The sequence below is a fragment of the Acomys russatus genome, chromosome 7 (genome assembly GCF_903995435.1).
Source record: "Acomys russatus chromosome 7, mAcoRus1.1, whole genome shotgun sequence".
In the NCBI taxonomy this organism is placed as follows: Eukaryota; Metazoa; Chordata; class Mammalia; order Rodentia; family Muridae; genus Acomys; species Acomys russatus.
The window spans coordinates 67,744,301-67,765,487 of NC_067143.1; the positions used below are offsets into that span (position 1 = coordinate 67,744,301).

The 21,187-nt window shown below is 40.9% G+C and overlaps 1 protein-coding gene across 3 annotated transcripts in view; it reads right to left on the bottom strand.

The window, feature by feature from the left end:
• The window catches only part of Smg1 (SMG1 nonsense mediated mRNA decay associated PI3K related kinase), a 102,763-nt gene that overhangs the window by 26,113 nt on the left and 55,463 nt on the right, over window positions 1–21,187 (bottom strand). For all 3 annotated transcript variants that reach the window (XM_051149280.1, XM_051149281.1, XM_051149282.1), the window contains 14 exons: window positions 19,886–19,995; window positions 18,046–18,193; window positions 17,629–17,788; window positions 15,154–15,274; window positions 11,214–11,462; window positions 9,709–9,993; window positions 7,972–8,116; window positions 7,721–7,859; window positions 6,058–6,288; window positions 5,800–5,977; window positions 5,132–5,293; window positions 4,264–4,481; window positions 3,896–4,050; window positions 1,651–1,873 (listed from right to left, as the gene is read on the bottom strand). In XM_051149280.1, coding sequence (XP_051005237.1) covers window positions 1,651–1,873; window positions 3,896–4,050; window positions 4,264–4,481; window positions 5,132–5,293; window positions 5,800–5,977; window positions 6,058–6,288; window positions 7,721–7,859; window positions 7,972–8,116; window positions 9,709–9,993; window positions 11,214–11,462; window positions 15,154–15,274; window positions 17,629–17,788; window positions 18,046–18,193; window positions 19,886–19,995 — 2,524 coding nt within the window. The remainder of the gene's footprint in view (window positions 1–1,650; window positions 1,874–3,895; window positions 4,051–4,263; window positions 4,482–5,131; window positions 5,294–5,799; window positions 5,978–6,057; window positions 6,289–7,720; window positions 7,860–7,971; window positions 8,117–9,708; window positions 9,994–11,213; window positions 11,463–15,153; window positions 15,275–17,628; window positions 17,789–18,045; window positions 18,194–19,885; window positions 19,996–21,187) is intronic.

The following is a 21,187-nucleotide window of genomic DNA, read 5'->3' on the forward strand; positions in this document are numbered from 1 at the left end:
AAACCCAGAGATTCGGAATAGCAGAGTGCTCACCTAGCATTCAAGGTCCCTTGGGCTTGATAGCCAATGCCACAAAAACAAGCTACAATCTTTTTATTTTTTTAAGTTTTTTTTTTTTTTTTTTTTTTTAATGTGCATTGGTGTTTTGCCTGCATGTATGTGTGTGTTAGGGTGTCGGATCCCTGGGAACTGGAGCTAAAAACAGTTGTGAGCTATCATGTGGGTGCTGGGAACTGAGTCCAGACCCTTTAGAAGAGCAGCCAGTGCTCTTAACCACCGAGCCACCTCTCCCACCCAAACTACATTTTTTCAGTGACTTATTTCATACACATTTCTTCCAGGTTTTTAGCTTTATTAACAAAAACAAGTAAGAAACTGGGAAGGACCATGGAAGCTTGGCCCTACCTAATAAATAGGCTGGGCATAAGAAACATCATAATTTGTGTTAGCTTTGTTGTCTAGTGCTTCAAGACATTTCATTTTCTTTCTTTTTGTGGTGTGTCTGTGCTTGTTTGTTTGTTTGTTTGAGACAGGGTTTCTCTGTGTAGTCCTAGATCTCCTGGAACTCACTCGGTAGGCTGGGCTGGCCTCAAACTCACAGAGACCCATCCACCTATCTCTGCCTCTTGAGTGCTGAAATTAAAGGTGTGTGCCACTACCACCCTGTGCTCAGGATATTTCATCAAGAGTTTTCTTTTCTTTTCTGGCCTTTGAGACATGGTCTCTCTGTACAACCCTGGTTGTCCCAGAACTTACTATGTAGAGTAGGACAACCTTAAACTCAGAGATCCACCTATCTCTGCCTTCCAGAGTGCTGGGATTAAAGGTGTGCACCATCATACTGAGCAGTTTTCATTTACTGAAACTGTGTGTACTTTTATTCTGTTTAGATTTAGGTTTTTTGTTTGTTTGTTTGTTTTCAACAAAGAAACCAACTAAAACCCAAAGCGTCAGAGAAAAGAAAAATGGAAAAGAAAAAGTATGATACAAAGAGGCTCTTCCAAGATGGTGCCTTTGCTATCAAAGAGAAAGACTAGAGAGAAAATAGAATTAAAGAGAACATGACAAAGATTCTCAAATATATGAATCTATAAATCATTCCAATCAGCAAATTATACTGCTATATTGATTACAAAATAGGTCAAATAAATATTAATCAATTTTATCACTCACAATTTTATCACTTTTTCTTCAGTTTTAGAATATTGGCATTAATCTTACTTGAAATCACGAATTTAAAAAATCTGAACATGACTCCAAATTTCATATTTTTGGAGCATTTCCGATTAGGGATGTTTAATCTGGAAACTATTACAAATGTCTACTTCTCCCTTTAAAAACTACATAGGACCCCCCCCCCCCAAAAAAATCTATCTCCTAACCTTCTATGAGAATACAAAACAGCTAAGGCTAATGACTTATAGTATATGCCTAGTATATCCAGGAATAGTATCTGCCACCCTCCCTGCCTTCTAGTCCCCAAATTCTCAAAATGAAAAAAATAATTTTCTCCACTTTCCTTACCAGCAAATAATCACAAGATAACTTCAGCAGGCTTATAAAACTTTATCTCATGTTCCAAGGTAAGCACACTGCTTTAAGTCTGTATCTCATGGGGATGTTAATAGGACTTTTACAACTATGCTGTACCTCTTTAAATGGAATCCAGCTGCTTCCAGGCTTGGCAGGGTTTGATGGGGTCTTTAGTTTTTCGAGGGCATTGTCGATGGCATCACCATAGTTATCCTGAAACCACTTTTCGTGAGGAGTCTCTGCAGGGGCAGCGGTGATGCTTCGCACATGCTCCAGAGCAAACACAATAGGCTTCATCAGCGCTGTGTGCTTCTCCCGCATGATGGCAATTTTCTCTTCTCTGACCAAAGACATTTTCATTCAAAAAGTTATTTAAGTTTCATATAAACATGAAACAAATTAAATTTATCAAGCATTGAGTAAACAGTATCAAAAAACATGTAAAATACTGACAGATAACTATTACATAACACTACAAAAGAAGTTCAGTAAGAGAGATTTTATTGTGATTCCTTGAATATGCCACCATATAGACTAAACTGATGACTGAACGTGGTGAGAAATGTTTGCAAATCACGTATCTACCAAGGAGCTCTTACCAGAATTTTTAAATTCTACATCTTAATAGCAGAACAGCTTAACTCAACACTCTGCAAAGATACACACTGAGCAATTAAGACACAAAAAGCAGGTACATGTTTTCAGTCATTAGGAAAACACAAATCAAAATTATTAAGATACAACTTAAATCTATGAGGATTATGAACAAAACTCCCAGAAAATTGCCAGCTGTTGGCTGAGGAAATAGCTCTGCAGGTAAAAGAGTCTGCCATGTAAGCATGAATGTCTGAAGAGAACTCTCAAAAGTCATATAATGATCACAACACACGACAGGGAGACAGATGCAAGGTAGACAAAGAATACCCAGAAGCTCATGGGTCAACTAGCCTCATGCACACAGCAAAGGGGGAGGGAGGACAGAGACCGAGATTAAGATTCTGCCTTGAATAAGGTGGAAGATGCGGCCCAACACCCCACGTTGTCCTCTTACGGCTATAGAAAGGCCCTGACACACATGCACCCACACCATTCATCATTCATACATACATACATACATACATACATACATACATACATACATACAATCACAGTGTAGGGGAAAGCCAGAATCCTCGTGTACTGAAAACTGGAAAATAAAGCTGAGCGGTAGTGACACACATCTTTAATTTCTTCACTCAGGGAGGCAGAGGCAGACAGAGCTCTCTGTGAGTTTGAGGCCAGCCTGCTCTACATAGCAACTACAGGACAGCCACGGCTACACAGAGAAACCCTGCCTCGAAACCACCACACTCCCAAAATTGGAAAATAAAATGACACAATCATCATGGAAAAGATTCCTATGCTTAACAAGACAATCTCATTAGTTGGCAAATCCACCGCATAACATAAAGATTATTCCAAGGACTCAACCAGATACTGCACACCAATGTTCAGAGCAGCACTGTTCACACAACTAAAAACCCCAAGCCTCTGCTAACAGATGAATCCAAGAGTAAAACCTGGCTTATGAGGGCTGGCACAATGGCTCAGCTAGTAAGAGTATCTGCTGCTAAATCTGATAACCCAAAGTATGATCTTCAAGACCAACATGGTAAAAGGAAAACCCAACCCGCTCAAGTTTTCTTCTGATCTGCATACGCACAGTGCACACACATACATAAATGATAAAAAATTAATAATCTGGAGCATCTTACACAATGTAGTACTATTCACTAATCATGGAAAGAAACAGATACGTGCTGTATCAGAGTAAACCTTGAAAACCTAAAAAGTTACAAAGAATTAATACTATGACTCCATCGATATGAGACACCGAAAGCAAGAAATTAGATATAATGAGGATGGAAGTTAGGACAGAGTTTATCACAGAGTGTATTACAGAGCCTAACTGGGACTGGAAATGATTCTAGCAGAGGGTACTGGTGATGAGGCCACAGCACTGTGACCACACACTTTCATGCCACTCAATTTACAGTTAAAAATGATTAAGACTGAACTTTGTTGTGCTGATTAAGACACTAAAAAGAAAAAAGTAGGGAGAGCACTGGAAACATGGTTCAATAGTTTAGAGCACCAGCTGCTCTACAAAGGATCCAGATTCCGTTCCCAGCACCCACATGGCAGCTCACAACCATCCTTAACTCCAGTTCCAGGGGGATCCAATGCTCTCTCCTGACTTCTGTGGGCATCGGGCACAGATGTGCTACACATACACACCGGCAGGCAAACACACACACAAAACCAACAAATCTAAAGACAAGAGCAGCAGCCCCGTCTTCCCAGCGGAGGGCTGAAGACGTACTTGCGCAAGGTGTTGTTGTTCTGGACTCTCTTCACCTCGTCCTCCAGCTGCTGGATGCGCCTCAGGACGTACATGTGCTGCTGTAACAGAACTCCCAGCCAGAGCTCATCCCAGAGCACAGTGACCCTACGGAGCTCTGCCACAAGCATCTGGACCTGCAGACACAACACATCCACATGGCTCACAAGGCAGCGTCCACCAGACACAGCTAGTGCTCATTTTTCAGAAAATTCACCAGCACCAACATCAATATAGGTTCTTAAAGTTTTGGTTCTTTGATATGGTTCTAAGAGATATTTGCTTTAAGATTGGGGGGGAGGGGTTGCAATGAATGCTACTTTAAAAAAAACAAATCAGTTTTCTTGTACCTGTAAGACCATCGTTGGGTTGGCAGAGGACAGCTTATCTACAATTTTGCTGTAGCAATCCTGCATCATGGCCTGGTCTTCATTTAAACCACTTTTAGGTTCATCTCTGCTGCTGTCTTGAGAAGCAGGAGGACTTCCTCCTTCACAGTCAGAAACCAGCAGTTCTTCTCCTTGAATATTTCCAAGTAAAGTTGGGATTGCAGAGGAAAACTTATTTCCTACAGTGGAATGCAACAGGGATATATGCACATCCTGGGTATGAGGTGACAATCTATTTCACAGTCCTGTCCATGAAGCTAAAGACGATGGTGTTCTGCACTTTTACAGGCTGACCTTTTCAAGTATGTTTATAAATACTGTAAACTAAGGAGAAAAGCTGGGGGAAGATGGCAATCAAACAAGAAGCCTCCCCAGAGTGTAGAGCACGGTCTAACGGCACCTTAAACAGCTCTATGCTGAGTTCCTGGGGTATTTTAAGGGGTAACAACAACATGCAAAACACTTATTGTAGACTCATGGTAGCTATCTCTTCGGTAAGTCAGCGCCATTACTAATAAACAAACAAACAAACAAACTACACACTCTTAACTTGAGAATACATCACCCAAAAAGAGACTTAAAAAATTACTGGTAGCCAGGCCGAGTGGCACACGCCTGTAATCCCAGCACTCAGGGTAGCAGAGGTAGGTGATCTCTGTAGGTTGGAGGTCAGCCTAGTCTACAAAGTGACCAGAAGAGTCCAAAACAGCCAAAGCTACACAGACAAATCCTGTCTCAAAAACACAAACAAACAAACAAAGCCACCAAGGGTGGCACAGTTAAGACTCTGTCTCAAGTAAATAAACAAATGTATCTTAATGCTGCATACCTGAAGCCTGGGATTCACTGCTAAGCGATATGGTTCCTACTATTGCAGGGTACAGTATGAGGTGTGGGGAATCTTGGGCCACACGACAAAGAAGGTTACAAATACTTTGGCGTACATACACTTCAGGGTGGTTTAGGCGTGAGAAAAGCTGTGGAATAATTCCTTCAGGAAGAGAAAATGAATTTATTAAAACCTATTAATTTTGGAAATGCAGAAGGATAAAGCTTAATTATGTCAGCATTAGCACAGATCTTAAGGGCACTAAAGTTATCGCTGTGGTAACAAAGGTCCGTAAGAAAATCATTCTTGTTTTGCAAGTCTGCTTAGGGTAGAACTGTCAATGCAGTCCAGAGCAATTCAAACATTGAATGATTATGTCCAGCATATGCCACAAAGAAGAGAGATGAAATTACTGTGACAAAGGGTTATACTAAATCCTATATTTATTTCACACACACCCTCTCCCCCAAACTGATGTTTGATAATGAAAAGCTTATTCCTTCTAGCCTCTCAGTTCTTTACAAGACAGAAGAGGTTTTCCTGAGAGACCAAAGAGTCCAAGTTGTCCTACACACCCGCACAGCTACTCTCTAACATTTTCAAATAAAGAACCTAAACAAACTATTTCTATCCCACTCAGAAACATAGAGGAAATGTGAGGCCATTACCTCTCCATGGAGCAGTAGGTGTTGTCTCCAAGCCATGTTCCAGATACTGCCGGAGCTCACCAGCATGCTTCACCAGCAACCTCAGCAGCCGCAGGGTAGCCATCACAATCACATCATCAGTGCTCTGCTCTGCTCTGTGACTTAGATGGAGCCTGGGGTCATCTTCATCTAACAGAATCTAAGGGAACAATTAAGGGGATAAGAAACCCATTTCTGCTACTGCTTGCTGTCTACAGGACAGAAGACTGTGCCACCTACCTGACCAGCATTGAGCTTAAGGAAAGTAAAATATGCACTGCAAGACAGTTTATACAGGCTGAAGATTCTGTCTACAACTTTCCTCCACACTTTAATGACACCTTCAGTTGCATTTTCATCGAGTTCAGAAAGCCATGGGCAGCTTGAGATTAACTGCCGCCAGATAACATCAACCATGTCATCTTCCTCATTATCTTCACTTTCTGTTATCTGAAGTGTTATATCTTCATCCTAAAGAAAAGGAGGACACAGTGAAGGAAGGAAGTTACATGATCTATCACATGTAAACATTTTTTCTCATTATGATACACTAAATAATTCCAAATACCAAATCCGCTAGAAAGCTTCTCTTTACAATCTGCTTAATGCAGCCAATTAGGCAAAAACTAAAGACTACTAGGTTTTTCGGGGTTTTTTTTTTGTATTTTAAACACTTCTAGGCGACACAGTAATATTCTGTATGTAGAAAAATAATCTGTTCAAAGGGTATGAAAAACAGAACAGAACATGAACAACAAACACGACTCTGTTTACAGGATTGTAAATATGTCTAACAACAACAGAGACTCATGGATATAATTTTTAGAACAGAACTCAGTCAACATAATTTATCCTTGCAAATAAAACCCACACCTTTGAATACTGCATCTACAACAGCTACAGAACTAAAAGACTTAAAGGAAGAAGGAGCACGGTGACGCTCACCCAGTCCACTGGGTCCCACATTAGCTAATTTACCATAAGCACCAGGGCTGAGAGGGCAGGAGCTCTTGCCTACTAGCATATCCAAACCCCGAGCTTCTTCCAATTCCCATCTCACCCTGCCAAGTCATTTAGTGAATCTTAAACGCACATGCATAAACCTTGTGAAGAAGAATCTGGGGCATGGGGGAGGTATCCCCATGAAAAAGCTCTCAGGTAGTCTTTTATTTATTTTTTAAATACTCATTATATTATATACAGTGCTCTGGCTGCATGTACACCTGCAGGCCAGAAGAGGGCATCAGATCACATTATAGATGGTTGTGAGCCACCATGTACATTGTTGCTGGGAATTGAACTCAGGACCTCTGGAGGAGAAGTCAGTGCTCTTAACCTCTGCGCTACCTCTCCACCCCCTCAGGTAGTCTTGTAAAGAGCCTTACATTTCCTGCGTTTCCAGCTCTGGGGATTAAACCTACAGCCTCACTCACATACATTAATAGTGTACTTTTATCCATGACTACACCAGCAGCCAAGAACCTAACTTCAGTGTTCTGCCTGCATATAACACCTGCAGGCCAGAAAAGGGCACAAGATCTCATTATAGATGGTTGTGAGACACCATGTGGTTGCTGGAAATTGAACTCAGGACCTCTGGAAGAGCCCCGAACCTAACTTCAGATTAAAGGTTAATTAAAAGAAATTTAGTTTACACAAAATGAACTTCACCTGTTTTCAATAGGACCCTGAAGAAATCACTTGATTTCTCAAGAAATTATCATCTTAGGAAAAAGACAACTGCATGTCATCTTAAAACTCAAGAGATTTTATTTGCAACACAAACAGCCTAAACCTCATTCACTATTTATTTAATAAAGTAGCCAATTTCCTCAAAAAACCATAAATTGCAACAGGAATCTTGACAATATTCCCCCAATACCACTGTGTCCCATTTCCTTGCCTGAATTCCTGCTGGCCGACATACTGCTTGTCCAAGAATACCATATATTCTCTCTTTCTCTTCTTCAGTTATAGTATCTGGAAGCAGATTTTGAACTTCAGATTTTTCTCTAGGCAACAGACGAACACCTTCTCCCTGACTATAAAAATAAACAAGTCATCAAGTATTTCAGATACCAAAATTCTCCCAAAGACATTTTACATCTCCACTTGGCAGTGTGTTATATCAAGTGCACATTGAAACATACATACCTGGCATTGTCAACCACCTTTCTGCCCCACCTATAAGCCCAACTAGCCAATGCTGCCCACGATTTGGCTACTTCAGGTGCCTGCACTGAAGAAAGATGGTACAACTGTCCCAAAATGAAGTCAGGTTCTCCAACACCAATATGCACTGTCATGATAGAGAAAATAACAAAAGAGCTCAGTGTTACATTCAGAAACATCTAACAGTGTTCCCACTGACCTGTTAAGTCTTTATTATTTGTAAGTAAGCAGTAAGTCCAACATTATCACAGTACGTAATTTGTTATGGCCCAAATTTGGTTACTTTTGGGGAATGTGACTGTATTTAAAAGCTCCCATAAGCTTATGTTAGCATGTGTGGACACGTTTATGCCTTTAATGACACTATCTTCAGCAATAGCTTGGGGTGCTGTAGGAAATCTGGCTTAATGGAAGTATTTTAAACCCCAAGTTTCAGCACAACAAAATGGAGGTCTTTTCTCCTGTGTTAATTAAAAGATTGGTTTTCTTCCAAACTGATTAGGATGTAAAGTCAGTATAAGAATGTCTGCATAGCATCCATGAAGCATGGAGTCTATGCCTAGCAGAACACACAGACACAGTGCCACTTCCCCTCAACTCAGCATTAGCCTAGAGTATGAGGGCAGCTAGGGTCTATAGGAAGGAAAATTCTGTCTTACAGAAATATTGAACAGGTGTGGGGGCATACTCCTTTAGTCCCAGAAGTTAGGCATCAGAGGTGGGAGGATCTATGTGAGTTCCAGGCCAATCTGATCTACATAACAAGTTCCAGGCTATGTAGATCTACAGAGGAAGACTCTGTCTCAAAAAAACGGGGAAAACAAAGGAACCAGAAAGTGGGTATGTAGCTTAGCATTAGAACACTTGCCTAGCATGCCCAAAATCCTGGATTCAAACTCTAGCACCCAGCCCTCCTCAAATAATTAATAAATAAATAAATAAAATAAGAAAAACAATAAATTGTATTTAGTTGAATCAACCATCCATTTCTTTTCTTTTAAGGTTTATTTATATACTATGTATACAGTCTTCTGTCTGCATGTATGCCGGCAAGCCAGAAGAGGGGGATCGGATCTCATTACAGATGATTGTGAGCCACCATCTGTTGGGAACTGAACTTAGGACCTCTGGAAGAGCAGCCAGTGCTCTTAATCTCTGAGCCATCTCTCCAGCACCAACCACCCATTTCTTGACCTTTGCTACCTTTGCTAGTGTTGGATAGGGCCAAGAAACGTCAGTGTTGCTGGCTGGTGATGGCCCACACCTTTAATCCCAGCACTTGGAAGGCAGAGGCAGGTGGATCTCTGAGTTTGAGGCCAGCCTAGTCTACAAAGTGAGTCTAGGACAGCCAAGGCCACCCACAGAAATCCCGTCTCAAAAAACAACAAACAACCCCGCCCCTATAAAAAAGAAAAAGCAGCTTCAGTCTTTCTATGCTTTCTGTGCGCCAATACCCAAGTGTAACACAAGCTATTGCTACATGTCTGCTGCTCCTGACATTTACCCTTTCAGGAATCAGGACAAAAATGGCACTCTAAGTCAGGAAAGCAACCTGCACCTAAAGAAGATTTGGATACACAACATTAGGTATGAGTGTTACTACCGAGCAACAGGTTTTTGTAGTTCTTCTTGTGGCCTATGATAGCTGGCTTAACCCTGATTTTATACTTGTAAAATGAGCATTTTTTAAAGCTAACTAATGAAAGGATGAAGCCATACCTGTAGATTCGCTCTCAATCCGAGGGTGTTCTTCTCCCACAGTGCTAGCAGATGGTAGCTCTATTAGAGTGAGTATGTTCCTAGACAAAGTAGAAAGGCCTGGGAGGTTCTGCTGCTGCTGAGCTCTATACACCTGTCTCAGCTGTCCTGAAATCTCTTTCCATTCAGCCTGGACCCATTTAGCCAGGGTCAGAATTGACTTAGCCACAGCATATTCAGCTTTTGCAGACTTGCAAAAAGATATGGCACAAGAACTCAACATTTCCATTGCGTGTGTTGATTGGCCTATAGAAAAAAACACATGTACACACAAAACCACTAATTTACTCTTAATAGTAATTTCAAGACAAAGTAATTATGTTTCATTTTGCTGTTTTCAAAAACATAAATTCAAGTCAGGCAGTAGGGACACACATGTTTAATCCCAACACTCAGGAGGCAGAGGCAAGTGATCTCTCTGAGTTCAATGTCAGCCTGGTCTACAGAGCTAGTTTCAGGAGAGCCAAGGCTACGCAAAGAAACCCTGTCTTGAAAAATGAAAAAATAAATAAATTCAGGGACTAGAGAGATGGGCTCAGAGGTTAAGAGTACCCACTTACTCTTGCAGAAGACCAAGGTTCAGTTACCAGGACTTAGATCAGGCAGCTTACAACTTCCAGCACCTCTAGTACCATAGGATCCAACACCCTCTTCTGGCCTTTGTGGGCATGAGGCATATATGCAGTACATATATGTACATGCAGGCACTCACACATAAAATAACAAAAACTAAGACATAATAAAATAGAATACTATAAAGCCAGGCAGGCATGGTGACACATGTCTTTAATCTCAACACTCAGGAGGCAGAAGTCAGCCTGGTTGATATAGTGAGTTTCAGGCCAGCTAGGCAAGTTAGACCTTGTCATAATAACGACAACAAAAAGTCAGGACTGGGAAAATGGACCAGTGAGCTAAATGCTTGTCATGGAAGCACTGAGGACCACAGTTTGAATCCTCATAAATGCTAGGTGGACATGACAGACTGCCTGTAACCTCAGCACTCCTCAGAGGGGATATAGGGAATACACAGAACAAGTTGGCTAATGATACTATCCTAACCAAGTTAGCTTTGGGTCCAAGTGAAGAACCCTATGTCAATAATGTGAAATGGACAGCATTCAAGGACTCCCACAGTCAACCTCTGGCCTACACACACACACTCACACACACATGAACTTGCACTCACATGCATGTTCCTACACATACAAACAAGTAGGCACACCACATTACCAAAAAGGAAAAAAAAAGTAAGTTAAGGAATAATCAATGATTTTTGAAAACATATCTTACTGAAGGATACTGTACTAAGCTCACATCTGTTTCAAAGTAATATTAAATATCAATTATAAAACAACCGACACTCCAAGAACAATGTTCTACAAAAGCTGGAAATATTTCTTTTCCTAAAATACTTCTTTACACCACACACAGAGGCATGCATACAGTTTTATGTTTTTACTAACCTGCTGTATATAATAACTTGGTTTTTTCAATATCAAGCTCAGGTCCCCACTTTTCATCCACAGGACCTTGAGTGGACAGTTTTTTAAAATGTTGGACTAAGTCCTGGGCAGTGGTTGTCTTTCCCAGCTGAACCTCGCTGCACTGTGCTAGCAGTCTTGTTGCCAGTGACACATTCCCCCGTTTTCTAGCAAATTTTGCCGCCGTCAGACCTAATTCCATGAGATGGCTTCTAATTGGAACTGTTTGTTCTGGAAAGAAGAAAATGTCTCATTAGTTCCCAACTCACCTAATTCCAGACTGTGTTTCCTAAGCATACTCTTCCTTACCACCTCCCAAACAAAGGGAACTAACCCTCAAACTCCAAAAACTAGCACAGTGCTTGGCATATAACAATGTTTAAGCAAAGAAACACATAACCAAGTAGAGCAAAGTGAAAATCATTCTCCACAAAAAATTAAGCTTGTAATATCTGAATTGTTAGTAAAGACCCTGTCTCAGAGGCTAGAGAGGTGGCCGTCAGTTTAGAGCACTTGCTACTACTCTGGTTGGGATCGGTTCCTTCCCAGCATGATGGCTCACCACTTCCTGTTACCCTCTTCTGGCCTCTAATGAATGCATGTGGTGCACACACACAAATGCAGGCAAACACTCATATGCATAAAATAAAAATAAATATTTTAAAAATGGTAAACACAGTACATTAAATAGGGAGGGGAGGGAGGAGAGCCTAGGTCAAACAGTAGGAAAGAGAATAAATAAAGGTCAAAGCAGTCAAAGACCCCTTCTCTAGACAATTCTCTTCCACTGCCCCCTGGACAAGGCATCTGTCCTGTGGCTTCAAGGCCGTACCAATGCCAATGATTCTAAACTTCTACCCAAGAATGCAGCTGGGTCTTACCTGCCAAAAGGACAGCTATACTCCTAAGTGCCTGCGATCATATGGTAAGTGAATTCTCTATCATTCTTTAAAACTGTTCCCGGCTCCTGTTTGCTTTTTCCCAAAGGAAGGACCACCACCCGAGCAGGTGCTTGGCAGTTACATTAGAGTTTACCTTCAATTTTAACAGATAATTCGCTTCCCCTCCCCCCTTACTGCCATATCCCTAAAGTACTTTACTTAGCAGCAGGAAACTGGCTCCTCTGCCTCATCCTTAGCCTCTTGTAATCTAATAAACAACCTGCAACTAAAGTGACCAGCACAAGTGAACATGGAACTTTACTTTTCTGGAAAACCCGCTGATACTTTCCCACTGCCCATCCAAATGAGGAGTTCCCACTGATGCCTTGCATTGACCTCCGGCCTCAATCTCATCCAAATGCACCTCTTTCTCAGGCAAATTGGGTCCCCTAAGAATTTGTTTATGCTGCCTCTAACTTTCACATCCAACCTCCTAATGCAGTCACCTCACCTACCCTCTCATTTCTACCCTCAAATTTCAGCTTAAATGTGACGTCTTCCTAAAGTCTTCTACTAGTACCTAGAGTCAAATCAGCATCCCTGTTACTTAATTCCCACTTAACACAGTGCTGTGATGCTCACTCACTGCTCGGCTCCCCCTGCTGGACTCTAAGGCCTCCTTGGCTCTAACAATGAAGACAACAGCCCTATCTTGCTTGCCATATTTGCTAACATTAATCAGTGTGTAGCACAAACTACCTGTTCTAGGCTTTGTCTAATAGAAAACAGATTGGAAATGGATTTGCACATCTCATATTCTTTTCAATGTAAGCAGTGTTTCATATAGGAAGGGAGAGAGTTTGTGGTGCTTTGCAGCCCTGTTTGTCACTAATCCTATGGTAAGGCTTTTATATATTTCACCTCAAAAATGGGGCAATTCTCACATAAATTAAAAGAATAGAACCTCAGAAAAGCTTCAACCTAAGGGCCTTCAATTTACAGATGTTGACCACCCACTGTTCTAAACCCAATGAGAGGTTAGCTTACTCACGTGCCAATTATTGACTGATAGTGCAAGGCCCATCTGGGAAGTAGGATTACATGACATTAAACACTTAAAAGATTTACTCAGTAACCTTAGTCACCATGTAATCAACTAAAACTATAAAATTAATTCAGGCGAGTATTCTTTTATAGCAGTAAAATCACCTAAACAAGACATTTTTCCTTTAAAAAATGAGATATAGAATTTGCATAAATAGTATTTGCATAAACAGCCATTCATTCGAGGCATATAAGAATCTTTAACATTGTAGTACACGTTATCTACCAAAGAATTTGTACAAAGAACACATAAACAAGTCTCATCACTTCATTAAAAATGGGCAAAAGATGTCCGGCATGGTAATATACATACACATTTAATCTGAGCACTGGATCTCTGAATTTAAGGGCAACTTGGTCTACTTCTGAGTTCAAGGACAACCAGAACTACATAATGAGACTCCATCATAGATGGATGCATGGGTGGATAGACAGATGGACGAACGAACAAATGAAAAAAGTAGTCAATAGGCCAGGCATGGTGGCCATAACTATAATACCAACATTCAGGAGGGAAAGGCAGACAGTTATCTGTGAGTTCAAGGCCAGCCTAGCCTGCACACCAAGTGCCAGGGCTACAGAGAGAGACCTTGTCCCTTCTCCCCAATAAAAAAAAAGAAAACTAGGCACAAAAAAAAAAAAAAAAAATTTTATTGTTCTGTTTTTCAAGACAGGGTTTCTGTGTTTCGAAATCCTGTCTCAACACCCCCCCCCCCAATGTCACTGTATTGTAGTACTGAACATGAACGTAATGATAGTTCATCCTGTCAAGTTAACAGGATTTGAACCACCACAGAAACAGACCTCTGAGTCCATCTGTGAGGGTGTTTCCAGAAAGGTTTAACTTTTGAAATAAGAAGACTCACCCTAAATATGGTACGGGCACTATTCTACAGGCTGTGGTCCCAGGCTGAATAAAAAGAAAGCAAGCTGAACACTGGCACTTACTAATTTCTCTCTCTCCCTCCCCCGCACCCCCCCTGTTTCCTGGTGGCAGAGGTGACCAACAACCTCATTCTTTCCCTACTATGATGGACTGTACCTCAAACTTTGAGCCAACATAAGCCCTTCTTTCCTTAAGTTTATAGTCAGGTTTTGGTTATAGCAACATGAAAATAAATACAAATGTTTATAACAGCTTCATATTTAGCTACCCAACTAGAAAAACAGAGAACTCCTACCAAAGAACAGAGAAATAAACAAATGATGGCACATCCGTATAGAATATACTACTACTAAACAATAAAAACAGGCCACGTTACCGACAAGTTCACATGGGATCACCTTAAAACTATCATGTAAGCAGCTGGGCAGTGGTGGCGCACACCTTTAATCTCAGCACTTGGGAGGCAGGAGTAGGTGAATCTCAGAGTTTGAGGCCAGCCTGGTCTACAGAGCAAGTTTCAGGGTAGCCAGAGCTACAGAGAAACCCTGTCATGAAAAAACAAAAACAAACAAAAATAACCCTCATGCACATACGTATACAAGATGTACATAAATAAGCTAAATATGGTAGCATGTAGCGTAATTCCATTTATGTGAAAACATCAGCAAAGATGATAGAAAGTCATCAACTTCACGGGGCAACGGTAAGAAAATGAACAGAGAAACATAGGACTTTCTGGGTACACAGAAGAAGATGGGAGAAAACTCACCCATGAAATGTTAATTTACATCACAGTAAAGCTAATTTTAAGATAAGGAAAATGGGGTGGAGAGGTAGCATATGCCTTTAATCTCAGTACTTGAGAGGCAGAGGTTGGTGGATCTCAGTAAGCCCAAGGCCAGTGCAGTCTACAGAGTAAGTTCCATGACAGCCATGGTTATGTAAAGAATAGGCTAGCAGGGGAGAGGAGGGGGAGGGGAGGGGAGGGGAGGGGAGGGGAGGGGGGGGGGGGGGAGGGGGGGGGATGGAGGGGAGGGGAGGGCTGGGTTACCTTTAATTTTCTCTAACAGCTGATTCTGGTACATAGTGTACCTCAATGCCTGCATCCACGGCCGCACATCATGCTGTTTACATGAACGAAGGGCATCACTGAAGAGTGGGATAAGACAGTCCTGGCAGGGAGATAAAGACTGTAAAATAGTCTCTCCTAATGAACTCAGAATAGAGTACAGCCTTTAGACAGATCTATGCCAACTTCTGTACAACCTTTTACCACGTGTCTCACCACCTGAGGTGGCATCAATGAGAACAACCCCCCACAGGCTCATGACTTGACTACTCATTCCCCAGCTGTTAGAATGTTTGGTGTGGTTTTGTTGGAGGAGCAGAGTCAATGGGGCAGTCTACTGCTCCAACAGACAGTCACAGTGCCTCTTGCTCTCTCTCTGCCTCCATCTTAAAGATCGAAACATAAAACTCTCAGCTGTCATGTTTTGGTCTGCTGTCCAGAACTATAACCTTCTGAAACTATAAACCCAAATCAAACACTTTTTTCTATAGGCTGCCTTGGTCGCGCTTTGAAATCAAAGCATTAAAAAAGAAACTAAGACATACCCAAACAGAAAACCTTTGTCTTATTAAATAAATTCAGAATGCTGGGTAGTGGTGGCACACGCCTTTAATCCTAGCACTCAGGATGCAGGGGCAGGTGGATTTCTTTGAGTTCAAGGCCAGCCTGTCTGTTAAAGAGCAGGACAGCCAAGGATACACATAGAAACCCTATCTCAAAAAACCAGAAACAAACAGACAAATAAATAGTATCAAGTACAATTTGTCAGTATATCTATAAATAAAGTACATTTGTAAAAATGAGTATTTACTATAAACAAAAATTGCAGAAAAGCATTGAACTACTCTATAATTTTCAAAGATTACAAAGGTACTCTTTTCTGTTGTTGTTGTTATTATTATTATTATTACTATTACTATTATTACTATTACTATTATTATTACTATTAGTATTATTATTATCATTATTATTTATTATTATTATTATTATTATTATTATTATTATTATTATTATTATTATTATTATTATTATTATTTTGGCTTTTCAAGACAGGGTTTCTTCTCTGTGTAGCCTTAGCTGCCCTGGACTTGATTTTTCGACCCAGGCTGGCCTCGAACTCAGAGACCCACCTGCCTCTGTCACCCAACTGCTGGGATAAAAGGCATGCACCACCACTGCCCAGTTCTCTTTCAGGGTATCTGAGTCAAATCCAAATTTTACCTAAAAGAAAATCCAAAAAGCTAAAGCTTTCATCTGCCCCATATTACCGCAAATGAAAATCTGTCTAGAGGCTAGAGAGATGGTTTGTGGTTAGGAGTACTGACTACTTTTGCAGAGGACCCAGATTCAATTCCCAGCACTCACATGGCAGCTCACAACTGTCTTTAACACCTGTTCTAGGGGATCCAACACTCTGACACAGGCAAAACATTAATGTACATTAAAAATAAGTTATTTAAAAACAAACAAACAAACAAACAAATCAGCCTTGTCCACAAAGTGAGTCCAGGACAGTCGAGGCTACACAGAAACCCTGTCTTTGGCAGGTGGGAGGAGAGCAAAAATCTTAATTAAAATTTTAAAAATGGGCTGGAGAGATGGCTCAGAGGTTAAGAGTGCCATCTGCAAGCCGGGCGTGGTGGCGCATGCCTTTAATCCCAGCACTCGGGAGGCAGAGGCAGGCGGATCGCTGAGAGTTCGAGGCCAGCCTGGTCTACAAAGTGAGTCCAGGATGGCCAAGGCTACACAGAGAAACACTGTCTCGAAAAAACCAAAAAAAAAAAAAAAAAAAAGAGTGCCATCTGCTCTTCCATCCATCTAGAATGAGATCTGGTGCTCTCTTCTGGCATGCAGGTGTACATGCAAGCAGAACAGTGTCTAAATAATGAATCTTTAAAAAAAAAAAAAAAAAAAAAAAGCCAGGCATGGTGGCACACACCTTTAATCCCAGCACTGAGGAGGCAGAGGCAGGTGGATCTCCATGAGTTTGAGGCCAGCCTGGACTATAGAGCAAGTTCCAGGCCGGCCAAGGCTACACAGAGAAGCCCTGTCTTGAAAAACCAATAATAAATAAAATCTGTCTAGAAGTGTATTTTAGATTTCTGAGTTCATCAGCTCAGTCAATTACAAATTGTACTTTAAAAACTGAGAAAATGAGGTCTTTGATCTATATTACCACTTTAATACTCATAGAAAATGCTTACAAAAATACACTTCAGGGATGGAGAGACGGCTCAGTGGTAAGAGCACGTGTTGCTCTTTCAGAGGACCCAGGTTCAATTCCCAGCACCCACATGATAGCTCACACTCATCTACAACTCCAGTCCCAGGGGATACAATGCCTTCTTCCAGCTTCTAAGAGCATCAAATATGTAAGTAATTGACGGACATATATGCATGCAAAACACCGATACACATAAACTAAAAATTAAACAACGACAACAAAAATCTACACACCTCTGTTGAAAGTCTATTAGAAACTGTGTTTTCAAGAGCAGATGAGCAGTACAGCTGCAGGGTACTCAGTACTGGCAAGGACTGCGACACTGTGAGCGTAGACAGTCTTAGTGGTCCAATAGCTATGCGTGAGGTTTGCTTCAAGTACTTTACCACATTTCTGGAAGAACATATTTGCTGTCAATTAATTAACAAGACTCTCCAGCTTGTCATCACTAATATCAAATGGCTAAGGCACTGCCATTTGGCATTTAAAAAAAAAAAAAAAAAAATCAGAGGCCACAGTAAGGAAAGTAGCCTGCTCTATAGTAGACTTATAAGCATGGTGAGATATTTGCTTTTAGGGGTTTCTACACATCTGTACTTTCAATCTCAACAGCCCTCACAGCCACCTGCCAATGTATACTAGTGACTCACTCGGTTAAGGATTGCCATTTCTGATCTTGTTCCACATGGTTTACAGCAGTTGCCAAGAAGACCGAGCTTCTTAACAGTTGGACTTCAATGGATTTCTGAAGCTCCCGTGGGTCTGGGCTTAGCATGTTAGGAAGCAGCTTTTTCATATCTAAAGTTAGACACATTGTATTAAGTTAATTTTTTCTTATGTACAAAAGTATTAACATTCTGATAATACTTCATATATGAATACCTCATTTCATTATTAAGTTCAGGTAGCTAGGCATAAAGCATTTCATATGGCTGTATAAACAGCATTATTTAACATAAAATTATACCTCATGCCTCTAAGAATCATCTGCCCTTAAAGATGCAAACACTAGCAAGCAACCTATTTCTCCCATTCCTTTTCATAATTTGTTCGAAAGCAGAATAAAACTTGATTCTAAAAAGGATGCAACCATTTCAGTGAGTTTTTCCTCACTTTGGTTCATGAAATTTAAGCTAACTTTCTTATTTAGTGGTGTGCACCTATGTGTGTATGAAACCTACAAGTCCGCTCCATTATTGTTCTCCACTCTGTTTGGAGTCTTTCACTGGCCAGCCTACTCTCCCTTCCTAGCACTGGGGTTATGAAGCACATATCACACACATGGCTTTTTGACATAGATGTTACAGACTCAACTCAGCTCCTCATGCTTGTGTGGCAAGCACTTTAGTGACTGGGCTAGCTCCTCAATCCCAAGCTTACTGGTACAAATTTAACTAAGTAGCTAAATTCATTTATACCAGACAAAACCAAAATAATTCTAAGACAAATAAAATATAATTATTATAGACATGAAATTAAGTTCAGAGCTGAGTGCACACCAACAGTTAAACCACTAATTTAGCACCTTATATAAGAAACCAAAACCAGGCTGGGTGTGGTGGCACATGCCTTTAATCCCAGCACTTGGGAGGCAGAGGCAGGTGGATTGCTGTGAGTTCGAGGGCAGCCTGGTCTACATAGTGAGTATAGGACAGCCAAGGCTACACAGGGAAACCCTGCCCCAAAAAAATAAATAAATAAAAATTAAAACTAAAAAAAAAAAAAAAAAAAAAAAAAAAAAAAAAAAAAAAAAAAAAAAAAAAACCTTAAAGAAAGAAAGAAAGAAAAAAGAAAGAAAGAAAGAAAGAAAGAAAGAAAGAAAGAAAGAAAGAAATCGAAACCACCAGGTAAGGTGAGCTCGTCTTTAATGCCAGAAAGCAGAGGTAGGAGGATCTCATGAATTCAGGCAGAATTCATATTTGTTTCCTAAAGAACATAAACACAAAATAAATTTCAGAAAAGTCGTTTTAAAGCAAATGATTTGTCCCTCTTTTTTAAAATTGCATGATTTTTCTAAAATGTAACCAAAGGTTAATCACATGGAAACAATAGTACATCTTGACTTACAAAAGCCAAGAGGAAAAGCCTTTATGTCAAATACACATCAAAAATGGTCCTGGTTGGTTTTTACAGCTGTCAAAGTACTACTCTCCAAGGGGCAAGCCTCAATCTGCACAGCTGACCCCTGAATGCTACAACAGTGTACCGTGTGCTCATCAAGATGGAAACTGTGCAGCCCAAACACTGCTTTATGGTTTCTCAAACTAAAGGCATAAGTTAATCTAAAAGTACCAACACCAACATCACCTTCTCATAATTTAGTCTTAACTGAGCCATTTTTCATTTGCTTCATCAACTACTAATAGCATAACCCACATAGTCTAGGACACCCAAGAAATGTACAGAAACTTACAGCTTTCCTAGGAAAATACAAGCTATCCAAATTTTTAAGAAATTTGTTATGAAAAAAAGAAAACTGTTTTCAAATACCTATTTTTTCTTTTGACCCTCCAGCAAGCAGATTAATATTTTCTCCTGGTAATAATTCCAATTGCTCAGTGCATTCAACAAACTCTCCAGACTCGAAGCTGCTTAGTGACCTGTAATTAAAATACCCATTAGCTTGTGGTAGACCTTACCAGCCTTGTGTAACCACTGTGGGGGTGCAGGAGAACAAGCACTAGAAAGGAGCAGCCATCTAAAGAAAGGGCTTTTGGAAGCAAAGCACCATTTCATCGTGATGTGGCTCTCATCTCAGCAACACTACAACTGGAGTGACAAACAGGAAGGTCCTGGCCATGACAACCAGTTGAGCTTGTTCCCCCCAGTGTCGTCGTCTTCTTTTTTGTGTGCTGCAGTGAGTGATGCAGGGGCCTGTGAATACATCGGCAGCATGCTCTCGACAGCATTCCTTCAACACTTGCTCTCTGCAAGCCACGGAATCGCACCTGCCCTTTTTCCTGTTAGTCTCCTATCCTCTAAGTTTTGTACCTTAGTGCCGACTCTTGCACTGAGACACCCCTTAACCCTTTCTTTTGTTTGTTTATTTTACTTTTTACTGAAACTCATTTACCATCCCTGAAATTTTTCAACTTTCTATGTCCTATCTGCAGGCATTTCCTATGGCCCTGGTGCTCCAATGCCAAAATGAGAGGCCTCACTCATACTAGCTCCACACTGCTCTCTGTCCCCATCTCTACTATAGTTACTCTCCACCCAGAAGGAAAATGCATGCTCTCAGCTTCTCTTTTCTATCTTTCTTAGACAAGCACTCAGTTGGTTTGGAACTCACTTATATAACTAAAGGAGAAAGTCCTGGCCCCACCTCTCAAGCACTGAGGTCATTGCCTACACCACCCGTCTAGCTCTCAGCTCTCAGCTGCCTTTTTCACTGGGTCCCTTCTCTGACCACTGGATCTGAAAGCAGCAATGAAAATGCCGTCAGCTGGCCTACCCAATTCCTGCTCCACCTGTCCTACAAGCAGTTGTTTCTCAGGTGAGAGTCAAGCAATGGTTGTTGAACTGTTCCTGTCTAGTGCCCATAACTGTGGTGCATCGCACTACAGGACCTCGGGTTTTCTGGTGGCAGTTTCCTTATGTCCCCATTGTGCTCTGTAGTTCCACACTTTCAGCTGCCCCGCCCCCAACTTCCAAAACAAAAAAGCCCAACAACTTAGATTTTGATTTCTTCTGCCCTTAGTCTTATCTACTATAGCTATCGTAAACTGTCTATGCCTAACTCTGTTTTCCTTGTGACACAGAAAAGGTAAGTCTACTCAATCCTTTGTCAAG